Source organism: Rhincodon typus, chromosome 10 (genome assembly GCF_021869965.1).
Source record: "Rhincodon typus isolate 14 chromosome 10, sRhiTyp1.1, whole genome shotgun sequence".
NCBI classification, from domain to species: Eukaryota; Metazoa; Chordata; class Chondrichthyes; order Orectolobiformes; family Rhincodontidae; genus Rhincodon; species Rhincodon typus.
The window spans coordinates 470,189-488,349 of record NC_063341.1 but is presented as its reverse complement, the minus strand read 5'-3'; the positions used below and the strand labels follow the sequence as shown (position 1 = coordinate 488,349).

General features: G+C 41.9%; 1 protein-coding gene across 1 annotated transcript in view; it reads right to left on the bottom strand.

Moving 5' to 3' along the window:
- Nucleotides 1–1,293: 1,293 nt before the first annotated feature.
- Nucleotides 1,294–18,161, bottom strand: part of LOC125484210 (NACHT, LRR and PYD domains-containing protein 14-like) — a 35,967-nt gene continuing 19,099 nt past the window's right edge. The window contains 4 exon segments of the mRNA XM_048602000.1: nt 1,294–1,381; nt 4,033–4,200; nt 12,708–12,878; nt 17,449–17,619. Of these exon segments, the coding sequence (XP_048457957.1) occupies nt 1,294–1,381; nt 4,033–4,200; nt 12,708–12,878; nt 17,449–17,619 (598 nt within the window).

Here is an 18,161-nt window from a genome sequence, read left to right as displayed (position 1 = left end):
GGAATACTGCAGTGAGTAACTCATCTCCTGACTCCCCAAAACCTGTCCACCCCACCTATAGGGCACAACTCAGCCTGCACCATTGTGAAGGTGGGACTTGGGACTCTGAGATCTGGGCTTTTATTTTCTTGCTTACCTTTTGGCTCTGTTAAAATATTTTAATTCTGGTTTTGTAACCAAGTGGGCACCAGTGAATGGTGACTTGCACTTTTCGCTGTACTTAGATATTCCTATACTTAGTACATGTGGCAAATAAATAAATAAATAAATTGGAAGGAGTGTCATAATACTCCCCACTTAGCTGGATGAGTGCAGCTCCAACAACACTCAAGAAGCTTGACGCCATCCAGGGCAAAGCAGCCCACTTGATTGGCACTACATCCACAAGCATCCACTCCCTCCATCATTGGCGCTCAGTAGCAGCAGTGTGTGCTATCTCCAAGATGCACTTCAGAAACTCACCAAAGATCCTTAAATAAGTCCATGACCACTTCCATCTAGAAGGACAAGGGCAACAAATGCATGGGAACACACCGCCTTCAAGTTGCCCCCCAAGCTCCACACCATCCTGACTTGGAAAAACATCACATTCCTTCATTGTCGCTGGGTTAAAATCCAGGAACTCCCGCCCTAAAGCGTTGTGGTTCTACCTCCAACAGGTGGGCTACCTCCAGTGGTTTAAGATGGCAGCTCGCCACCATCTTCTTAAGGGGAACTGAAAATCAGCAATTAAAAACTGCTGGCCTGCCAGCGATGCCCATATCCTTTGAGTGCATAACAAAAAAATACAATAGCAATGTTTAAGAGGCATCTTCATAGATATGTGAATAGGCAGGGAATAGAGGGATTGGGCTGCCTTTAGGCAAAAGGCTTTTAGTTTAGAAAAACCGTCACATGTTGACACCGTCTTGGTGGACCAAGGGCCTGTTTCTGTGCTGTCCTGTCCTTGGTTCTTTATTCTAACCTTGACATGCATGTTGTTACATACATTCAAGACACGTGAGAATTGAACTTTCTGACCTATACGGAGGACCACCATAGTATCACACAAGAATTTATAAGTTGAAACATTCACACTTTCTCACTCAGTTCACGCCTTGCACGACAAAGTGAATTGATTGCAGTGCAGGAAACTGGGAAACGACAAAGACAATTTTAGCCTGGAGTGTGGCCAAAAGTGGGTTGTTGGTGGCGGGGGGGGGGGCGGTTGGTGGAAGCGGAGGTGGCGAGAGACAGAAAATTGCCCCAAAATATTCAGGTACTGACAGCAGTGATGATTATAAATGGCAATTTTCACACGCCCACACTCAGTCATTGTCTGCATCCCTGTAGTGACTCCAATTGTCTTTTTCCATTCGGACTGAACTGATTCCCTCGCAGCCTGAAACAGATTGAAGATTAAACAGGCTTTAGGGAGACTGAAGGAAAGTTTAAATCACAGGGAGATTGGAGTTAACATTTCAAGAACGATTACAGACATAAGCCAAATATCTAAAGAGTATTATTATTGGCCTTGGAAAGTTAAATCTGTCTGTCTTCACAAATGCTGCCAGACCTGCTGAGTTTCTTCAGCACTTTCCATCTTCATCCTATGATAAAAATGACTGACTCATGTTTATATTTTATTTGTTACATTGTAAGTCAAGGTTAGAAATCACATGAAACCAGGTTACAGTTACAGTTACACAAACTTTTGGAGTCTTACTCCTTCTTCAGGTGTTAGTGAGAGAGGTAGTATCAGACACAGAATTTATAAGTAAAAGATCAAAGGTTCACGCCACTGATGAGGATGTACTAAACAAACCGAAGATGCTGTTAAATCATTAATCAGTTAAAAGGTTTTAATTGATTAATATGTATCTGTAAATCCCCGAATTCCTTTAAAGTCACTGTACTGAGAGAACTAAAGGTTTTATCAGTGTGAAGAAGTTCAAAAAGCACAGTTTATAGACACAGACAGTCAGTCAGTCAGTCAGTGTGGTGTTTTATAAATTCCTGCTTTGGAAATTAGATCAGGGTGACTCCAAACCAAAATACAAACAGATTCTAAACAAGGCCTCACACCTAATATGTATTGTCTGACCTAAAATGTCACCTCTTCTTCACACTGATGAGGTCAGAAATCACACGACACCAGGTTATAGTGCAACAGGTTTATTTGAAAACACAAGCTTTCGGAGCCTCACACCTTCCTCAGGTGTTAGTGAGAGAGGTAGAAGACACGGAATTTATAAGTAAAAAATCAAAGTGTCACACCATGGGGATGAAGATGTATTAAACAAATCTAAGATGCTGTTAAATCTTTAATCAGTTACAAGATTTTAATTGATTAATATCTATATGTAAATCCCTGAAGTCCTTTAAAGTCACAGTCCTGAGAGAACTGAAGATTTTATCAGTGTGAAGAAGGTGTGTCATTTTAGGTCAGCCAAAGCAGGTTAGGTGTGAGGCCTTGTTGAGAATCTGTTTGTGTTTTAGTTTGGATTCAGACTGGTTTTATTTCTAAAGTAGGAATATACAAAATGCCACATTGACTGACTGTCTATAAATTGTGTGCTTTTTGAACAAAATACAATGTATCTGCAAGTACAAATTTACCCCGTAGATTCACGTGTGCGCGTGTGGGGGTGAGAGAGAGAGAGAGACAGACAGACAGAGTGTGTGAGAGAGGATCTGTGTGAGTGTGTATGTATGCACATGTGTGAGAGTGTATAGGGTAATGGGGTCACCCGTAGTGCGACATGAACCCAAGATCCTGGTTAAGGCCGTCCTCATGGTGACCAGACTTGGCTATCAGCCTCTGCTCGGCTACTCTACATTGTTGTGTTTCCTGAAGTCCACCTTGGAGGATGTTTACCCGAAGATCTGAGATCGAATGGCCTTGACCACTGAAGTGTTCCCCGACTGGGAGGGAACATCCCTGTCTGACAATTGTTGCGCAGTGTCCATTCATCCATTGTTGTAGTGTCTGTATGGATTCACCAATATACCATGCTTCGGGGCATCTTTGCCTGCAGCGTATGAGATAAACAACATTGGCCGAGTCACATGAGCATCTGCCGTGTACGTGGTGGGTGGTGTTCCCACATGTGATGGTAGTGTCCATGTCGACGATCTGACATGTCTTGCAGAGGTTGCCATGACAGGGTTGTGTGGTGTTGTGGTAGATGTTGTCCTGTAGGCTGGGTAGTTTGCTGTGGACAATGGTCTGTTGAAGGTTTAGCAGTTGTTTGAAGGTGAGAAGTGGAGCCGTGGGGAAGATCTTGGCGAGGTGTTCATTGTCATTGAAGGCTGCGAAGAACATGGTGTAGCTTCTCTGCTGGATGCACACACACGCAAGCACATGAATCTATGGGGTGAATTTGTATTTGCAGATATATTCCATTTTGTTCAAAAGGCACAGAATTTATAGACAGTCAAGCATTGTGGTGTTTTATAAATTCCTACTTTATTTATTTATCATTGACTCCAAATCAAAACGCAAATAGATTCTAAACAAGGCCTCACACCTAACATGCAGTGTCTGACCTGAAATGTCACCTCTTCTTTACACTGGCAAAACCTTTAGTTCTCTCAGGACAGTGACTTTAGAGGAATTCAGGGATTTACATATACGTATCAATCAACTAAAACCTTCTAACTGATTAAAGATTTAAACAGCATTTTAGATTTCTTTAATACATCCTCAACAGGGGTGTGACCCTTTGCTCTTTTACCTATAAATTCTGTGTCTGATACTACCGCTCTCACTAACACCTGAAGAGGGAGCGAAGCTCTGAAAGCTTGTGTTTTCAAATAAACCTATTTGGGCTATAAATTGGTGAGAGAAATAGTAGGAACTGCAGATGCTGGAGAATCTGAGATAACAAGGTGTAGAGCTGGATGAACACAGCAGGCCAAGCAGCATCAGAGGAGCAGGAAAGCTGACATTTCGGGCCCAGACCCTTCTGCAGAAATTGTGACTTCTGACCTTGTCCACCCTAGTCTAACATCAGCATCTCCACATCATTGTAAGTTAACTTAAATACTTACTCGAACCAGTTCAGAGTCTGGCAGGTCAGCAGGAGGTGGCGGAGTGTGGGGACAGATTGGTCTGTGAAGGAGTTTGATGCCAGGTTCAGATCCATCAGTGACTGGCTTGCAGTGAGAGTGGAGAGGAGATCCTCAGCAGAAGAATCTGTGAGGGCATTCCTTTTCAGACTGAGGATCAGAGACAGACAAATAACAGGAATCAAGGTTAAACCACATGGCTTTAAAGAACACTACTGATGAAAATGATTATGTGTTCTGTAAGGCATTCAGGAAACAACTTATATTTCCACGAAGAAAGAATATAACTGACACTGTAAATTAAACAAGCGTTTCAGTTAGATGAGTTTTAATTAGAACTGGGAGATAATGGTGATTTAACAGTGTTTAAGTGCCAATGAAAGGGCAGCATGAATAAAACAAAATGGAATTGCAACATTAATTTGCACAATAGAAGATGCAGTGCTGAAGCTGGAATGTGGAATACCAAGAGGTTAAAGGTTGGTTTGCACTTTTCTTGTCAGAGGTTTATTCTACTTCCACATTATTAAGTATTGTTCCCCTTACCTGTACATTATCTATCTGCACACACCCATTTATTCCTTAGTTATTAGATAATCATCACTGGTCCCTAGAGCCATGAGCCAAGAGTGTGGGAGTATCAAAGGGAAGAAATGAAGAGTTTTTGTCCATCGTATCATTCAGCCTCTCAGGGAAATGTTACATTTTCTATCATTAATTCATAGAAATTGAATTGTATATTTGTGAAGGAGGTTTTACTAGAACAAAGATTGCTGAAGAAACTCAGCAGGTCTGGCATCAATTGTGGAGAGACAAATAGAACTAGCATTTGTTTCAGATTTCCAGCATCTGCAGTACTTTATACCTTTATTTGAGATGTCATACTGGTAACAGTGGTGTGAAAATACATTCCCCGGTTCCATTGGATCTCAGGTTTTCCTGTCGGTTTCAAATCGATGAGTGCCTGAGAGGCCTGGAAGCAGAGTGGACGGTCACGATGGTGAGACGGACTTGGAAAGAAAGGATGAGAGACCAAATGGATGCACAAAGGACAGTCTCTGACAATAATAAAACACCACGCACATCTTTTTCACTGGTCACATTGAGTACATAGAACAGTACAGCACAGAAACAGGCCCTTTAACCTACCATGTCTGTGCTGACTGTGATGCTACTCTAAACTAATCCCATTTGCCTGCACATGGTCTGTATCCCTCTATTTCTGACCTACTCACGTGTCTGACTAAGTGTCTCTTAAACATTGCTATTCTCTATTTCTACCACCACCTTGGCAGCAAGTTCCAAGCACCCACCATCCTTCGTGTAAAAAATTGCACATCTCCTTTAAACATTTCCCTTCTCACCTTAAGCCATGCTCCCTAATATTTGACATTTCCACCCTGGGGAAGAGACGCTGCCTATCCACCTTATCCATGCCTTTAGTAATTTTATGGACTTAATTTGGATCAGGACCCTGTGATTTCCTCCCTTGGTAACCATAGCAACCGGGGAAATGACTCATTCGGATCTGGGGATTTGTCCACGATTAAGTCCACCAAAACCTCCAATTCCTTCTTGCTTCAAATTTCAATCTGCCCAAGAACTTCATGGTCCGTCTTCTCAATTCTGTAATGCATTCTCCTCCTCCCAAGTAAAGACAGATGTGACGTATTCATTTAACACTTTAACAATGTCCTCCAGCTTCACACATAGATCGTCCCATTGGTCTCTAATGGGCTAACATTTTACACTTTCCCCGGTCTGAAGGGCACATTGGAACGCACACTGCCCTCTAATCACTCTTCTCTCTCTCACAAATAAAGAATGGCTTTTACCAGGGGAATAGCTATCCACTTCTGAAGAGGCAGGGAGACCTCAGAGATTGTTCTGTCTCATTCACACCATCTCTCCACAACTCTCAACACAGAAATCTGTGACACTGAAATCCCATATTTTGGGTATCAGAGATAGTAATGGCATGAGTCAGAGACTGGAAGAAACTTTTCTCCTGATGGAGCATCAATGACTTAAGGTGAAGGTTAGAAGACTTAGAAGAAAACCAAAAATAGGTTCTTGTGGGTAGTAATATCTGGATTACTCCCGGTGCCACAAGCTAGTGAGGGTAGGAATAGGAGGATAGAATAGATGAATGCGTGGCTGAGGAACTGGTGCCAGGGAGAAGGATTCATATTTTTGCGTCATTGGAATGTCTCCTGGGGTAGAAATGATCTGTATAAGTAAGGCATGAATTGAAAGGGGCTAATATACTGGTGGGGAGAATTGCTAGAGCTGCACAGGTTGATTTAAACTGTTGGAAGGGAAGGGTGTAATGGGACCAAGAGAGACAGAAAGGAAAGTGATCATTCTGAGACTGGCACAGTTGGGAAAAAGAGTAAGTCAAACAGGCAGGAACAAGGTTGAGGATGAGGTAGGACTGATAAATTAAATTCCATTTATTTTGATGCAAGAGGCCTAACAGGTAAGGCAGATGAACTCAGGGCATGGTTAGGAACATGGGACTGGTATATCATAACAATTACAGAGACATGGCTCAGAGATAGACAGCTTAATGGTCCAGGGTATAGATGTTATAGGAAGGATCAAAAAGTGGACAAGAGAGGAGGGGGAGTAGCATTTTTGATTAGGGATAACATTATGGCTGTAATTAGGGATGATATTCCTGGGAATATGTTCAGAGAAGTTATTTGGGTAGAACTGAGAAATAAGAAAGGGATGATCACCTTACTGGGATTGTACTATAGACTCCCCAGTAGTCAGCGAACAATTGAGAAACAAATTTATAAGGAGACCTCAGTTACCTGTAAGAATAATATGGGAACGGGAGGAAATTTTAACTTTCCAAACATAGACTGGGACTGCCCTAGTGTTAAGGGCTTGGATGGAGAGGAATTTGTTAAGAGTGCAAAGAAAATTTTGATTCAGTATATGGATGTACCTACTAGAGAAGGCGCAAAACTTGACCAACTGTTGGGAAATAAGGAAGGGCAGGTGACTGAGGTGTCAGTGGGGGAGCACTTTGGGGCCAGTGGTCATAATTCTACTAGTTTTAAAATCGTGATGGAAAAAGGTTGGACCGGATCTGAAAGTTAAAGTTCTAAATTGGAGGAAGGCCAATTAGGCAAGAACCCCAGAAGTTGATTGAGGGTGGATGTTCGCAGATAAAGGGATGGCTGGGAAGTGGGAAGGCTTCAAAAATTAGATAACGAGAGTCCAGAGACATGTGTTCCTGTTAGGGTGAAGGGCAAGGCAGGTAGGTGCAGTGAATGCTGGATGACTACAGAAATAAGAGGTTTTGGTCAAAAATAAGGAGGAAGCATATTCAGGTACAGACAGCAGGAAATGAGTGATTCCCCAGAAATATATAAAGGCAGTAGGAGTATACTAAAGCGGGAAATCAGGAGGGCAAAAACGGGAACATGAGACAGCTTTGCTAAGTACAAAAGAGTAATGAAGGAGAGAATAGGACCCCTTAAAGATCAGCAAGGCCGCCAATGTGTGGAACTGCAGGACATGGGAGACATACTAAATTAGTATTTTCTATTAGTGTTTACTGTGGAGAAGGATATGGAAGATAGGGAATGTGGGGAAATAAATAGCAACATCTTTAAAAATGTCCGTACTACAGAGGAGGAGTTGCTAGACGTCTTAAAATGCATAAAGGTGGATAAATCCCCAGGACCTGATCAGGTTTACCCTAGAACTCTGTGGGAAGCTAGGGAAGTGAATGCTGGGCCCCTTGCTGAGATATTTATATCATCGATGGCCACAGGTGAGGTGCCGGAAAACTGGAGGTTGGCTAATGTGGTGTCACTATTTAAGAAAGGTGGTAAGGAAAAAACCAGGGAACTATAGACCGGTGAGTTTGACATCGGTGGTGGAAGAGTTTTTGGAGGGGATCTTGAGGTTCTTCATGGTAGACTGGTTAGCAAGGTTAAATTACATGGAATAGAGGGAGAATGAGCTATTTGGATTTACATGTATTTGGAAAGGCAAGAACTGATTAGGGATAGTCTACATGGCTTTATGTATGGAAAATCATGACTGGTCAACTTGGTTGAGTTTTTTAAAGAAGTAATGATGAGGTTTGATGAGGGCAGAAGGGTGGATGTGATCTATATGGGCTTCAGTAAGGCATTCGACAAGGTTCCCCATGGTAGACTGGATATCAAAGTTAGATCACATGGAGTACAGAGAGAACTAGTCATTTGGATACAGAACTGGCTCGAAGGTAGAAGACAGAGAATGTTGGTGGAGGGTCACTTTTCAGACTGGAGGCCTGTGACCAGCGGTGTGCAACAAGGATCGGTGCCGAGTCCACTGATTTTCATCATTTATATAAGTGATTTGGATGTGAACACAGAATGTATGGTTAGTAAGTTTACAAATAATACCAAAATTGGAGGTGTAGCAGATAGTGAAGAATGTTACCTCAGAGTACAACGGGACCTTGATTAGATGGGCCAATGGGCTGAGGAGTGGCAGATGGAGTTTAATTTAGATAAATGGGAGGTGCTGCATTTTGGATCAGGTTTATCCTAGAACTCTGTGGGAAGCTAGGGAAGAGATTGCGGTGCCCCTTGCTTAGATAATAATATCATCACTAGCCACAGGTGAGGTGCTAGAAGACTGAGTGTTGCTAACATTGTGTCACTATTTAAGAAAGGTGGTAAGGAAAAGCCAGGGAACCATAGACCGGTAAGCCTGACTTCAGTGGTGGGCAAATTGTTGGAGGCGATCCTGAGGGACTGTATTTACATATATTTGGAAAGGCAAGGACTAGTTGGGGATAGTCAACATGGCTTTGTGCATGCAAAATTGCATCTCACGAACATGATTGAATTTTTTGAAGAAGTAACAAAGAGGATTGATGAAGGCAGACCGGTGGAAGCTTGACGAGGAAGCTTCAACTCCATTGAAAATTAGGAAAAAAGTTAAAGGGAAGGAGAACGCAAGAGTTGTTAGTAATGGAGGTAATAGGACCCAAAAAGAAGGTGCAAAAACTGGCATAAGGGCACTTTATCTGAATGCTCGCAGCATTCGAAACAAGGTGGATGAGTTGACGGTGCAAATCATGGCAAATGGGTATGATTTAGTGGCCATTACAGAGACATGGTTACAGGATGGTCATGACTGGGAGTTAAATATCCAGGGGTGTCAAACTGTTCGGAAGGACAGACAGGAAGGTAAGGGAGGTGGTGTTGCTCTGATTTTTAAGGATGATATCAGGGCAGTAGTGAGAGATGATATAGGTTCTACTGAACAAAACGTTGAATCCATTTGGGTGGAAATTAGGAATGGTAGGGAGAAGAAGTCACTGATAGGTGTGGTCTATAGGCCACCAAATAATGACATCGTGGTGGGGCGGGCAATAAACATAGAAATAGCTAATGCATGTAAAAATGGTACAGCAATTATCATGGGGGATTTTAATCTACATATCAATTGGTCAAACCAGGTCGGTCATGACAGCCTTGAGGAGGGGTTCATAGAACGCATCCGCGATAATTTCCTTGAACAATATGTAATGGAACCTACGAGGGAGCAAGCTATCCTAGGCCTAGTCCTGTGTAATGAGACAGGAATAATTAATGATCTCACAGTTAGGGATCCTCTCGGAAGGAGCGATCACAGAATGGTTGAATTTAAAATACAGATGGAGCGTGAGAAGGTTAAATCCAGCACCTATGTCCTGTGCTTAAACAAAGGAGACAATGAAGGAATGAGGAAGGAGTTAGCTAAGGTAGAATGGGAGCAAAAACTTTATGGTGGGTCAATTGAGGAACAGTGGAGGACTTTCAAAACAATTTTTCACAGTGCTCAGCAGAAGTATATTCCAGTGATAAGGAAGAACTGTAGGAAAAGAGACAGCCAGCCATGGATGTCTAAGGAAATAAAGGAAAGTATCAGATTGAAAAAAAAACACATGCAAAAAAGCAAAGGTTAGTGGGAAACTAGTAGACTGGGAAATCTTTAAAGGCCAACAGAAAGCCACAGAAAAAGTTATAAAGCAAAGTAAGATAGATTATGAGAGTAAACTAGCTCAGAATATAAAAACAGGCAGCAAACGTTTCTATAAATATGTAAATCGTAAAAGAGTGGCGAAGGTAAACTTTGGTCCTTTAGAGGATGAGAAGGCCAATTTAATAACTGGGAATGAGGAAATAGCCAAGACATTAAACAGTTATTTCGTGTTGGTTTTCACAGTGGAAGACACAAATAACATGCCAAAAACTAATAGCAAGAAGGTTATAGCAGGTGAGGACCTAGAAACTATCATTATCACTAAGGAGGCAGTGCTGGGCAAGCTAATGGGGCTAAAGGTAGACAAGTCTCCTGGCCCTGATGAAATGCATCCCAGGGTACTAAAAGAGGTGATGTGGGAAATAGCAAATGCACTAGTAATTATTTACCAAAATTCACTGGACTCTGGGGTGGTTCCCGCAGATTGGAAAACAGCCAATGTGACGCCACTGTTTAAAAAAGGAAGTAGACAAAAAGCAGGTAACTATAGGCCAGTTAGCTTAACTTCGGTAGTGGGGAAAATGCTTGAATCTATCATTAAGGAAGAAATAGCAAGACATCTGGATATAAATTGTCCCATTGGGAACACCCAGCATGGGTTCATGAAGGGTAGGTCATGTTTAACTAATTTGGTGGAATTCTTTGAGGACATTACTTGCATGGTGGACAAGGGGGAACCTGTGGATGTGGTGTATCTGGATTTCCAGAAGGCATTTGACAAGGTGCCACACCAAAGGCTGCTACATAAGATAAAGTTGCACGGTATTACAGGTAATGTATTGGCATGGATAGAGGATTGGTTGACCAATAGAAAGCAAAGAGTAGGGGTAAATGGGTGTTTATCTGGTTGGCGGTCAGTGGCTAGTGGTGTGCCTCAGGGATCAGTGTTGGGACCTCAATTGTTTACAATTTACATAGATGATTTGGAGTTGGGGACTAAGTGTGGTGTGTCAAAATTTGCAGATGACACTAAGGTGAGTGGTAGAGCAAAGTATGCAGAAGACACTGAAAGTCTGCAGAGGGATATAGATAGTCTAAGTGAGTGGGCAAAGGTCTGGCAGATGGAGTACAATGTTGATAAGTGTGAGGTTTGGTAGGAATAACAGCAAAATGGACTATGTTTTAAATGGCAAAAAATTGCAGCACGCTGCTGTGCAAAGGGACTTGGGTGTCCTTGTGCATGAATTGCTAAAGGTGGGATTGCAGGTGATTAAAAAGGCAAATGAAATTTTGTCTGCCATTGCTCGAGGGATGGAGTTTAAAAACAGGGAGGCTATGCTGCAGCTGTATAGGGCCCTGGTAGGCCACACCTGGAGTACTATGTGCAGTTTTGGTCTCCTTATTTGAGAAGGAATATACTAGCACTGGAGGGGGTGCAGAAGAGATTCACTCGGTTGATTCCAGAGTTGAGAGGGTTGGATTATGAGGAGAGACTGAGTAGACTGGGCTTATACTTATTGGAATTCAGAAGAATGAGGGGAGATCTTATAGAAACATATAAGATTATGAAGGGAATAGATAAAGTGGAGGCAGGGTGGTTGTTTCCGCTAGCAGGTGAAACTAGGACTAGAGGACATCACCTCAAAATAAAGGGAAGCAGATGTAGGTCTGAGGTCAGGAGGAACTTCTTCACCCAAAGGGTTGTGAGTCTGTGGAATTCCCTGCCCAGTGAAGTGGTTGAAGCTACCTCACTGAATGTTTTTAAGGCAAGGCTAGATAAATTTTTGAACAGTAAAGGAATTAAGGATTATGGTGAGTGGGCGGGTAAGCGGAGCTGAGTCTCAAAGATCAGCCATGATCTTATTAAATGGTGGGGCAGACTCGAGGGGCCAGATGGCCTACTCCTGCTCTGAGTTCTTATGTTCTTATGGATGTGATCTATATGGACTTCAGTAAGGTATTTGACAAGGTTCCTCATGGTAGACTAGTTAGCGAGGTTAAATCACACGGAATAGAGGGAGAACTAGCTATTTGGATACAGAACTGGCTTGAAGGTAGAAGACAGAGGGTGGTGGTGGAGGGTTGCTTTTCAGACTGGAGGCCTGTGACCAGTGGTGTCATTTATATAAGTGATTTGGACGTGAACATAGGAGGTATGGTTAATAAGTTTGCAGGTGGCACCAAATTTGGAGGTGTGGTGGACAGCGAAGAAGGTTACCTAAGACAACAATATGATCTTGATCAGATGGGCCAAGGAATAGAAATTGGACCGAAGGGTCTGTTTCCGTACCGTATATCTCTGTGATTCTATGATTCGTTTGAACCCAGAGAATGGGAATCTGGAACTCACTGCCTGTAAGGGTGGTACAGGCAGAAACCGTCATATCATTGAAGTATTTAGATGTACACTTGCAATGCCAAGGCATTCAAGGCTCAAGCCAAGTGCAGGAAAATGAGTGGAATAGTTAGGTGGTTGTTTTTAACTGGCACAGACACAATGGGCCAAAGGGCCTTTTTGTCTGTGCTGTTGATCTCTATGACTGTATGACTCCAGTGCAGTTTTTTTGTGTTAATAACACTATCACTGAAACTAGTAATGAACAATAGCAGTGGTCAAAATATACTGTGAAACATCGAATTATTAGAAACAGAATCTCTCCCATGCTGGCTCGTACCTCAGTTTCTGTATTTTACAGTGCGTGATTCTCAGAGCTGCAGACAGCAGTTTCACACCCGAATCCCCCAGTTTGTTATTACTCAGGTTTAAATCTGTCAGGGATCGGTTTGTGCTCAGGGTGGAAGCAAGATCTTCATGAGAAGACCACATGAGACCAACTGATGATAGACTGTGAAGCAGCAAAAAAGAGAAAATGAATAAAAGGAAATAAAGGTTAAATTCCAATGCATTAAAGAATACTATTATTGACAAATACAATGTATCAAGCAAACATTCAAGAAAAATAACATCAGTTTATATAGAAGGCAAAATATAATTGATGCTGTAAATCATAAATCTAAATAAATATGTCGAAAATACTCAGCAAGAGCCTGCGAGTAAAGAAACAGAGCCATTTTTTTCAGTCCATGAGGTTTCGTTGGAACTGGGAATAAACATCCCTTTGTGCATTGACATTTTCCAACCTCTTACCACTTCAGAAATTCTCTGTACATCTGTTCCTCCTTCCCAACTGGCTGAGTCCACATTTTTCACTTTATGTTCCATCTATCAAAACCCTCTCTGAAATAACTGCACAGAGGCCGGTATCCCATCACCAAGTCACCCTCTACTTTATAATGCACAGTACACTGGCTGTGGCCAGCCAGCTTAGAGTCAGCCCCCTGAATGGAGGCAATTCTAAATCCCCTGGTTATATACTTTTTCTTTTTTCAAACTGAGATGTTTCTAATCTCCTGGTTATACATTTTTGTTTTGCTTATATTCCTCAGCACACGTGTGTGTGTGGGTGTGAGACACAGTAAAAACACTAGACGTGTAAATGACTTTATTGATAGTCCACCACCAGGAAAAACACCCATGTGACTTAAGAACCCGTAGCAAGCAGAGTCCCCTGAGGGCAATGCTTCTGTGAAAGAAAAGGGGAAGGGGAAGGTAGGGATCAAATTCAATTGGAATTGGAGGGGGAAATCCCCTGGTTATATTGGTCATCATGGACTTTCCTGATTGGCTCAGGTTAACAACCCCAATAGAGGATCTTGTAGTCAGTGATGTCCACCTAAATTTAATCACTACACTCTCCAGTCAGTAAGCCTGTCCATATCTTCCTGAAGCTATTTTACATCTTCCTCACAACACACATTCTCACCTAGCTTTGTACTATCTGGAAATTTGGAATAATTAAAATTGGTCCCCAACTCCAAATCATTGATATATTTTGTGAAAAGCTGGGGCCAAGTATTTAGCCCTGTTGTACCCCACTAGTCACAGCCTGCCAATGTGAGAACGACCCATTTCTTTCTAGTATCTGGACACGTACTATGTCCGTCCGCTCACCTTTATCAATTTTGTTTGTGACATTTTCAAAACACTCCAACAAGTTTGTCAAACGTAGTTCCTAATTTGCCAATCCATACTAACTGTGTCTAATCAGACCATTATTAATCAGATGGCTGTTTATCAATTATAATAGATTCTAGTGTTTTTCCTATTGCTGATGGAAGGCTAACAGGACTATTTTTCTCTTCTTTCTATCTCACTCGCTTCTTAAATGGTGGTATTATGGTCCAACTGTAGGAATTGTTGCAGAATCCATAGAATTTTGGAAGATAATTGCCAATGCATCAACTCACTCTGTAGTCACCAACTTCAACACTCTGGGTGTTGATCATCATTCCTGCGAACTTATCAATTTCAGGCCAATTTCTTCATTACAATCTTCTTACAGATGCTAATTTCCTTCAATTCATTCTCTCTAGCCAATTAAATCTCAAGTTCTGGGAGATTTGTTTATTCTTCCTCAGTAAAAACAGACAAAGTAATTATTTAACTTCTTTGCCATTTCTCTGCTCCCCATATAAATTCTCCGGATTCAATCAGTAATGGGCCTACATTTGTTTTAGCCAAATGTTTCCTTTTTACAGAAGCCTTAACAGTATCCTTTAATGTTATTTGGTGGATTGTATTCATCCTGTATTTTCCCTTTTATTATCAGTTTCTTGGTCCTCCTTTGTTATATTCTATAAAATTCTCAATTCTCAAAATTAGTGCTCACTCCTGCCTATATCATAGGCTTTTTAAAAATAATCACATGCAATCCTAAATTTCCTTTGTTAACCATGCTTGACTGACAGTTTCTGAGTTGATAGGGAAGAATATGGAATGGTCAGTGGCTTGGGAACAGAGCTTGTGTTGGGGTGAAGATATGGCTGTGATATTTTCTAAAATCTATGTCTAAGGATATTATCACAGATGTGGGTGCTTTGGCCACATGAGCAGGACAGGCAAAGTGAAGAACTGCAGTGAGCAGTACTTTCAAACACAGCAGCAGCTCTGGAGAAAATAGTGAGGGAGCCCTGGTTACTGGCTGAAGAAATGGCAGAAGGAGTTTTCAAGGGTTACTCCACGATTCCCTGATATGTCACTGAAAGTGCTCCTCAAGACTGCTTGGACACTGAGGCAGGTTCTGTTTTCACAGTTTGGCCCTCTGAGTATCGTTAGTCTGCATGGAGTCCACAAGGAGGGAAGCAGGCCTATGGGATGTGTTTGTGTTGCAGCAGAGGAATCAATGGTCTGCTGTTTTCAGACAAGGTAAGTGTCGCACACATTGTTAAAAAGAAAGAACAGTATAGCATAGGAACAGGCCATTCAACCCAAGAAGACTGCACCAACACTTTACACCTTTCTAAGCTAAAATTCTTTTGCCTCTATGCAGTCTATTGCCTGCCTATTCATATAGCTGTCAAGATGTCTCCTAAGCGTTGATATTGTATCTGCCTCCACCGCCTCCTCTGGCAGCTCATTCCAGGCACTTACCACCCTTTGTGTTAAAAAAACTTGCCTCTCACTTCTCCTTTAAAATTTCCCCCTTTTACCTTAAACCTAGGCCCCCTAGTAATTGACATCTCTTCCCTCAGAAAAAGACTCCAAAAATCCATTCTATCCAATGCCTTACATTGTTTTGTAAGCTTCTATCAAGTCACCCCCTCAATCTACAACGTTCAAGTGAAAATTAAGTTTGTCCAATCTCTCCTCATTGTTAAAACCCTCCAAGCCAGGCAACATCCTGGTAAGCCGTTTCTGCACCCTCTTCAAAGCCTCCTCTTTCTTCTGATAGTCTGGCAACCAGCACTGTACACAATATTCCAAATGTGGCCGAAGTGAAATTCTATACAGCTGCAACATGACTTGTCATTTGTTTTACTCAATGCCTCAACCAATGAAGGCAAGGTTAAAGTTACAGCTTTCTTCATCACTGGGGATTAAAGACAAATTGGTGAATAGGGCATCCTCACTAAGCCATTGGCAATGCCTAGGCAGCAGCAATATCTGTTTAAGGCTTGTCAGTCCCTCTACGGTCAATCTGACTTAACTCCTGCACTGCCGTGGGCTGCATGCAGGAGGCACCCCATTGCATCATGATGGACAGTCAGCCTCTCATCAGCATTGGTGACCGTGTGTCTTTGCTGGGTGAGTAACAACGGACATTTATGCACCTCTAGGCCAGAGCACGCAACATCAGGGAACGAGAAAAGAAGTTTGGAGTGAAAGGAGAATGTACCACCCTTATACCAGTGCAAGTTGTGGGGCTGAAGCGGAGAGACCTGGAGGCAAGGCAGGCAATGGTGGGTGAGGTGGGTTGTGGAGCAGAGAGTGGGGATAGTTTAATAGATGGACACAGGAGGCCCTCTAGACACCACTAAGCCCAGTGGTGCATCTGTGTTTATCCCTGATCATGTGAATTGCCAGAAAGCGGTCTCATAGTGTGCCTTGCCCTCTAATCATTGCTGTCTCATACAAATCAAAAATTGCTGTCACAAGGGACAGTCATCCACTTCTGAGGGGAAAGTTGGACTTCGTAGTCCTTTGGACCTGACTGTATCCCTTCAAAACATATTAAGGAGATAGCCTAGACCCTAACTTTTATTTTACTTAAAGGCAAGTGTAAAACACTCTGTTCCAGATGTGATTTGATTGTTTAAACTACTAGACTTTAAGCAAAGCACACTTTATTCTTACGCTACAATTAAAACACAAACAAAAGAAAGAATTGGCACAACTTTAACTCTATCGAAATACTTAAAATAATGTATTATTTAACTGCTACTCATCAACTGTTCCAATATAGCAGTACCCATAAATGCACCCTTGGCAAAGGCAAATTCAGCAACACAGATTTTCCTCTCTTGTTATCTCCTCCAGTCCAGGAGAAGGAATGCCAGCAGAAGGAATCTCACAGCTGAGAGGGGGAACTCAAGCTTTTGCAGCAGCTGAGAGAAAGCTGTATCTAGTAGCTTCAACTCCAAAACCCCAACTTCAACAACTGAAAGGAAAAACCTAACACCCTGGGTTTGTCCCACCCACTTATGCTTCTTTTGTTTAATTTTAAAAAAAAAGCCCAAAGCTATTTACTCTGCTTTCCAAGAGCAGACAGCTCCGCACCAGATTTATACCAACCCCCTTAAAGAAAAACAGGGCAGAGCAAATTCCTCTTAAAAGTCACATTATGTCACAAGATCAGTGCATCATTTTCCCACCCTTGGCATAAAACCTGAGAGACTAACACGCCACAATCATGTCAGCAGTGAGAAAGACCAGAGCACAGAGTAAATGCATCTTTTTGAAAAGAGAATAAGAACACTATCACTGTAGTAATCATAATGGACAATGTTCCTTTATTACAAAGGGCTCAAAATATATTGTTCAACATCCAGTTATTGTAAGCCCAGTCTGGTACTTACCCTAGCTTTTGTATTTAACATTCTGGGTTCCTTACAGCTGCAAACAATAGTTTCGCTCCCGAATCTCCTAGATTATTACCACCTAGGTTCAGATCTGTCAGTGACTGGTTTGTACTGAGAGCAGACGCAATATTCTCAGTAGAAGAATCTGAGAGGGTATTTTTATACAGGCTGGAGATTAGAGAATGAAAAATGATGAGAATCAGAACAAATCCCCAGAGTTTTGAAAGCACCATTAACAACAATGGATGTGACAGTTAAGAAACACAATTGACATTAACAAAGAAGGTGTTGCATCCTATTGATGCTGTAATTTTAAAATATAAATAGAAAGAAATGTTAGAAATATTCAGCAGGTCAGGTAGTATCAGTGAAGAGAGAACAGATTTAATACAAAAACAGAGGTCGCTGGAAAAGCTTAGTAGGTCTGGCAGCATCTGTGAAGAGAAATCAGAGTTTATGTTTCAGGTCTGGTGACCCTTCCTTGGAATAGATTTAATATTTCTGTCAATAAAAACCAGGAATATGCAGGAAACTAACAGGATTAAATGACTAGGAAATTAGTGAGGAGGACACACAAGGCAAGAACAAAGTGGAAGTGCAGGAGTGATTAAATGACAACAGGGATGATAGTGCAAGATGAAAGCACAGCATCTTCAGGCCCTTAACTTGAGTTACTAGTGAGGGGAATGGGATGGTCAGTGGCTTGGGGA